Source organism: Diabrotica virgifera, chromosome 1, assembly GCF_917563875.1.
Source record: "Diabrotica virgifera virgifera chromosome 1, PGI_DIABVI_V3a".
In the NCBI taxonomy this organism is placed as follows: domain Eukaryota; kingdom Metazoa; phylum Arthropoda; class Insecta; order Coleoptera; family Chrysomelidae; genus Diabrotica; species Diabrotica virgifera.
The window spans coordinates 240234804-240242240 of NC_065443.1; the positions used below are offsets into that span (position 1 = coordinate 240234804).

Here is a 7437-nt window from a genome sequence, read left to right on the forward strand (position 1 = left end):
GATCCAGGTTTTTCTATTGATGAACGTCCTCATAACCCTATATACATACCAATAAGCAGCAGTATACGTGAAATTACCAAAATTACTGTTAGTATAGTCGATCAGGAATTAAGACCTGTCAATTTTAGAGGAGAGAAAAGTACGCTCCATTTGGATTTTAAGGAAACGATATAAATGGGTTTAATTATAAAACAAAACTCTACAAGTCAATATCCATTAGTCTCACACAGATCCTGCATGCGACGTGACGTGTCTGCCGCCAATAAAGCCTTTCTTGTTGCCATTGGATTAAAGCTGAAAGATGTCAAAACGTCAATACATTCGACGGGGGGTTCAACAGCAGGAGCCTCAACCTCATATTTTCGATCTTTACCAAAAACCTCTGTTCGATAATACTATTAGAAAAGAAGAATTTCGGACATATACACCATACATCAAATCATTTAATAATAGTGACGTTGTCGAATTTATCATAAATCAATCAGATGCATTTTTTGGGATACACGAAACGCTGTTGGAAATTAAAGGAAGTATAGAGAAAGTAGGTGATGGCGTGGTTTCTCTTGCACCGAATGTTGGAGCTTTCTTGTTTGATACATGTACGTATATCCAAAGTTCACATGATATGGAAATAGTTAGAGACCCAGGTGTAGTTAGCACTATTCGCAGTTTGTTATGTTATACTCCTGAAGATTCCAAGTTTCTCAGTACTGCAGGATGGAACTATCCGAATAATCCACATATATCGGGAGACAACTTTAGTCTACTGATTCCGATAAAACATATATTCAACATTTTCAACGACTACAATAAATTAACCTATGGCCGTCAAGTGTTTCGATTTGTTCGAGCACGCAATGATAGAGACTGTATTCTAGTGAAAGAACCTAATGCTACAACAACAACAACAGTATCTTTAACTGTTTCCAGCATGGAACTCAAGGTCAAGCATGTCTTTCCCAATGATGATATGAAAATTGAATTAATGACTCCGATTAAGAATAATGTGCCGATAACTATACCTTTCCGTAAATGGGAGCTCAATGAACTACCTTCACTTACGTCAGGATCTCGACGCGAGATATGGAGTGTAAAGACAACTTCATCTGTTGAACGTCCACGCTATGTCATTGTGGCTTTTCAAACTTCTAAACGAGATGACATACACGCTGATCCAACGTTATTTGATCACATTAGAATGTCCAGCGTGCGATTAGTTATTAATGGAGAATACTGGCCTAACGAGAGAATGCAATTGGATTTTGCAAAAAATGACTATGCTATAGCTCACTATAACTATACGGAATTCTTTCCTAGTTATACTCTTTCCTCAACAAAACATCCCATCTTAGATTATGCTGCTTTCAAGAAATATGCCTTATTTGTTTTTGACTGTTCCAAGCAGGATGATACGTCATTCAGATCAGGAACCGTTGATGTTAAACTGGAAATCGAAGCAGATGAAGGTTTTCCGGCAGGCACTCGAGCCTACTGTTTAATTGTTCACGACAGCCTACTCGAATACTTTCCTCTAACAGAAGTTATCAAAAATATTATTTAAGTAGGTTTAAAGAGTACGTCACTCAGTATCAATCATCACGCTTAATCATGAGGATTGCTCTAGTTGACATACAGGGATTTATGGTAGATAGATTGTTTATACCCAAGGAACTCAGCATTGAAATTGGTTTTAAACGACATCATTACATATTTACGTCTCCGCAACCGTTTACTTCATTAACTAATCAAGATAAGAAGACAGTATTCTTCTTGGAGAAAAACGTGCATGGCATTCGGTATTCCAATGGTGATGTGGAATATTCCAAAATAAATCAAATACTAGAATCCAAGTTATTGTATGCTGCCGATTACATTTACGTTCGAGGAGAACAAAAAGCAGAGTTTTTACGACAGAAATGTAATATGATTGGAATTCTTCCTGCTATTATTGATGTCTGCAAATTTGATTACACACCTTGCGTTTGTAAATTTGCTCCTGATGCAAACCCCTGTCACGCCAATGGAGTGTTTTTATGTACCGAAAGAAATGTGGATCGACTACGCCAATGGTTTTGTAATACGATATTACCTGTATAATTATGTTTTATAATAAAAATGTATAGAAAACTATTGACTTTTAATTAAAACTCCTTTTTTACTCATCAATTTTTATATTACGTGTCAAATCCTCTATTTACAATTTTTTTTAAAAATAATTTTTAAAATTAAGATAAATACAGGCATTAAAATTAAACATGTCAATGCGAATATATTATTAATTTCATTTTTCATGTTTCCGCTGGTGGTGTTATCGTCCATGGTTGAATATGTCCTAGTGGATATGTTCTATCGCTAATATGTAGGTTCTCTAATTGTTTGATAATTTTTCTTAAATCCTGATATACTTTAATATCTTTCTGTAACTCAATGAGTTTATCTTGAAACTGTTCAACTTTATGTCTGTACTCACTCAAAGACATGACGCTACTAACAAATTTGTTTCAGTAAAGATACATATCTAAAGTCTTTATGATATGATGTTTAATTTTTCTATTGCACCATCGCTTAAACATAAATTATGTTACGGTCGTAGATAAAATATAGTATGCAACTCGTAAAGCTTAGATTTCTTCACGTGACTGGTTTAAATAACATATTATTTTATGGTCGTAGATAAAATATAGTATGCAACTCGTAACGGTTAGTTTATGGATTAAATAACATATTTGATACTCCCCACACCTTTAACGTATGACAATCTCCAATCAGACCAATGCTAACGACATGTCACCATCGCTTAAACATACTAAATTATCGGTCGTAGATAAAATATAGTATGCAACACGTAGAGCTTAGATTTCTGCACGTGACTAGCTTAAATAACATATTATGTAAAAGAAGAAGAATAGACAGTTGACAAAAAGAAGAAGAGCGTGGCGACTAGCACAGAACGGAAAATTGTTTTATTTTTAATTTATTTACTATTTTAATTTAAAAATAGCGCCAACTAGCGGATAATAGCTAAACTATGGTAGATTTCTTCGACGTAATGTCAAGGCAAATTGGAATAAAAATGGCGAATTGGAATAAAAATGGCGAATTGGAATAAAAATGGCGAATTGGAATAAAAATGGCGGATTGGAATAAAAATGGCGAATTGGTGGCGCCATCTAGCGGAAAATAACTATGGTAGATTCCATCGCTGTGACGTCAGCATCTATCTCACTCTTACTCATTGGAAAGGTACTTCTCTCTCTAACACATTGATTTCCCTATCTTGGTAGCAGAATCTGTTTTGTCCTTCTACTAGCGGATATTCACCAAAAGAAAAACTAAAAATTCAAGTAGATCAACCATTTGTAATTTTGCAATACAACAAATTTATGGGCGGAGTCGACTTGACGGACAACAACATTTCGAACTACAGTATAAAAATGCGTGGAAAAAAATGGTACCTTCCAATATGGATATGGGTGCTGGATGTTTATGTAACTAATGCTTGGACACTAACACGACAGTTTGGATATAAAAATGACCACTTAGAATTTAGAAGATATATAGTTCGTACATTATTTTATCTAACTATGGAAAGTCGTTCTATCCGTTCTGCTGGACCTCAAAATATAGCAATAATTCCTGCTCCATCCCCATCAACACAGCATCTAATTATTACTGTTGCTCAAATAAAGAGATTTCGTGTATGTTCAAATAAAACTACAAAAGCATGCGATAATGTGAAATTCCACTCCACGATAAATTCTTCAAAGATTATCACACAAACTATTTTAAGCCTTAAGTAATATAATTAATCTATGCCTGCTTCATTGTTTTAAAAATAAAGTAAAATAAAATATTATTGCATAAAAGTAATTATTTTTATTTTGTACCCTTATGTGACCAACGGGTCGTTAACGACCCAGAATGTTTTTCAAAAATCAGTTTTTGAAAAATTTTTTTAGTAATTTTTCAATGCATTTTAGGGTATTTTATTACATTCTTGAGAAAATCATTGATATGATTAGAATTTTACATTGATTTTCTTATGGCCCGTTTTACTATTCATCACCCGGTAGAATATTTATAACGTTTAAAACAGATGTATCACTTAGATACTAAAAAATAATTTACCAAATTGTAGCTTTTTATGAGTATTCTGAAAATTCCTTGGACTGCAAGAGTCTCAAACAAAGAAGTGTTAACACGAATAATGGGACATGGCAGAGAGTTTATGAAAACAATTAAAATAAGAAAAACATTGTATCTGGCCACATACTACATGCAAGGAAGAGTAAAGGGAAGAAGAGACTTAAGAAAAAAGAAGAAATCTTGTCTTAGAAATATCAGAGATTGGACTAACCTCAGTGTCGAACAGCTATTTCACGTTGTAAAAGATAGGTAAGCGTTTAAAGAGAAGTGATCGACACATATTTATTAATTTATATGTAAATAACGGTACCTTGTCAAAATAGCCTCGTTGAATAAACTCCGACAAGATATAGGCCTGGATCCCGCGTATGAAAAAAAAGTTGATTAATAGCAAGCTGAAAATTTGTTAATAGCTTATGGGTGTCTAGTGTCTAGTCGAATAATCTTTGATATATGGGAACACTGGAACAGGGACAGTTTTAATTGTGGAACAGGTTAAAAATTTGAAACGGTCACACCACGAAAACGGCACATTTATTTTGCCCGACAGAACAGACTTGAACTCTCCGAACAGAGTTTAAACGTTCATGCAAAAATCAGATTGCTATTTATCACCTGTCATAATTCCTGTCATTTGACATATTTTACATGTTCCACTCATTAAAACGCCCATTTGTTGATAAATAGCAGTCTGATTTTTGCATGAGAGTTTAATCTCTGTTCGAAGAGTTTACGAACATTCGAAGAGTGTCGAACAAAATACATCTGCCGTTTTCGTGGTCTAACCGTTCCAAATTTTGAACCTGTTCCACAATTAAAACTTCCCCTGTTCCAGTGTTCCCATACATCAAAGTTTGTCAGACTAGACACCCTTAAGCTATTAACAAATTTTCAGCTTGCGATTAATCAAATTTTTTTTTTAATACGCGGGATCCAGACCTAATAGCTCCGACAAAATAGCCTGCAGAAAAAATAGCCGCAGAATAATAGCTCGCCCACAAAATAGCCCCGACAAAAAAAGCTCCCTTCAGAATTCATCATGAAATAATCCCTTAAAAATACATTTTTTCAAAAATGGTAATTTATTACCCTCTATTCAGATGTTTATCTTAATCACATTAAATAAAAATGGTCTTTTCAGAGAACTCGAACCCTGTCTTCTGTTTCGATTATATGTGTCCTGCTTTTCGATTAAATTTAATGTTACATAGTTCAAAAAGAGTTAGTTCAAGAATAGTTCAAAACAACAAATTAACACTTAGAAGTAATTTGCGACAACTAGCGCCATAAATGTTAACAATGAAGATTACAAGCAAAGAACAATGAAGAATAATTTTACCTGGCCAAAACAATCAACTTTAAAGAAAACTTCGGTTTTCTAACGACTTTTTATACATTGATATCTTTTACATGATATATTTATTATAAATATGTACCGAAAGAAAATATTTGGTTAAAATGAACAAAACTAAAATCAGACGAATTTCATGGTAGTCTCAGACGAATTTCATGGTTACTTTTGAGGGCTAAAATAAATTCGGACCAATTTCATGGTGTCATAAAATGAACCGGACGAATTTCATTTCGCCGCCTTGGAGGTAGGACTAAAGATTAACAAGAACAAGACAAAAATAATAACTAATTTGGTACTAAATCTTAACAATGAATATAAAACACGGTTGGGAAGACAAAATCAAATATTATAGACTGGGAGATATTATACAGAAGTTCAGCCACGATTTTCTAAGTCCTGCCTTTTGCAATACTGGAAGGGTAGACGATGTAATTACAATCTGTGGAAACATCCACAAATTTCCTGTGACATTTTCCTGTAAAAATTAGATTTTCCCAAAAAATAAAAATAGGGTTTTGCGATGAATTTCTAAGTCCTGCCATATCCGTAGATAGACAGGATACTATCGATTTTATGAAGAAAATTTTTTGGGCAGGACGGTCGCAAAAGTACTTAGGGAGTATACATATATACAAATATGTAATGAAAATAATGAAATTTTCATGATTTTCTAAGTCCTGCCAACTTAATAAACTAAACATATTTATTTCAAAATGATCAAAAAAATATTGGCATGACGTCTCCTAATGTTTAAGTAAATTCGTCTCCCTTGGAAAATTCTGCGGAAAATTCTCACCCTGATTCCGTGATTTTCTAAGTCCTGCCTTTAAAAAGTTATAATACTCAAATACAATCAATACCTTTTCGGTACTCGGCAGGAAGGTTAAACAGTTCTTGTAAGACGGCAGGAGTCCTAGATTTGTAAGAAAATTCGTGAAAAAGTCAACGATTTTCTAAGTCATGCCATTTTGCACATGTTTCAAGAATCTTAATATAAGTCTATATACAAAGAGGCAGGATGGTTTTATGGTTATTTTGTATACAGGGTGGGGCATTAGTGTGGGCTAGTCCAATTACTCGTTTGTCGTAAGATATACGAAAAAAGTTATTTAGGTAAAACATGTGCCACAGATAGGACTATAATTTAACAGTATTTTCTAATATACAGGGCTACCCGTTTTCACAGGGTGACAAAAATTTATGTTTTTTTAAATGGAATACCCTGTATATTTTTACATTTTTGGATTCTACTCGATGTTCTCTTTAATAAAATATAGTGTTTTGAAATATTATACGAGGTAGTTTAAAATATAATTACGTTTTTTTTTATTTTGTAGGAACATTCACACCCTATACTTATTGTTAGTGATTTGATATCCAAACTTCTATTAATTTATGTTTAAACGATTTTTAATATAGTCTACTATTGTCAGTTATTAATAGTATACCAAAATGTTTAATTTTAGTATACGGGGTTGGTTGAAACTTGAAACTCGGAATGAGTATTTTTTGAGTTTTCTTAAATGGGACACCCTGTATTTTAGTATTATAATAAAATGATATTTTATGGTACCTTTTTATTTGCTAATCATTTTCTATACCATATTTATATATTAATTTCGGCAGTAAATTGATACAGACAGATTACTCAGGTGGTTTTTGGGGTTTCTGAACAAGAATGTCACATTAGAACAGATCTTTACCTAGTGCCCGGGGTGACTGATATACACGCCGTATTCTTAAATTTCGAGGCTTTCAGACACTAAAGTGATGCAAGTAGATTTCTCGAAGAGTTTTGTGGTTGCTGAACATGAATACGCCATCAGAATCGACCTCCAAAAACTCTCTTAAATTCGAGATCAGTCACCCTTTGCACCAGGTGCTCCGAGGGTCGGTTGTAATGTCATATTCGTGTTCGGCCATCCCAAAAACCATCG

At 33.6% G+C, this 7437-nt stretch overlaps 1 protein-coding gene across 1 annotated transcript; it reads left to right on the forward strand.

Annotated features, from left to right (window-relative positions):
• The first annotated feature begins 301 nt into the window (after positions 1-301).
• LOC126893186 (uncharacterized) lies at positions 302-1561 on the forward strand. Its single transcript, XM_050663144.1, has one exon. It carries the CDS (start codon positions 302-304, stop codon positions 1559-1561), a length of 1260 nt encoding a protein of 419 aa, XP_050519101.1.
• The last annotated feature ends 5876 nt before the right edge of the window (positions 1562-7437 follow it).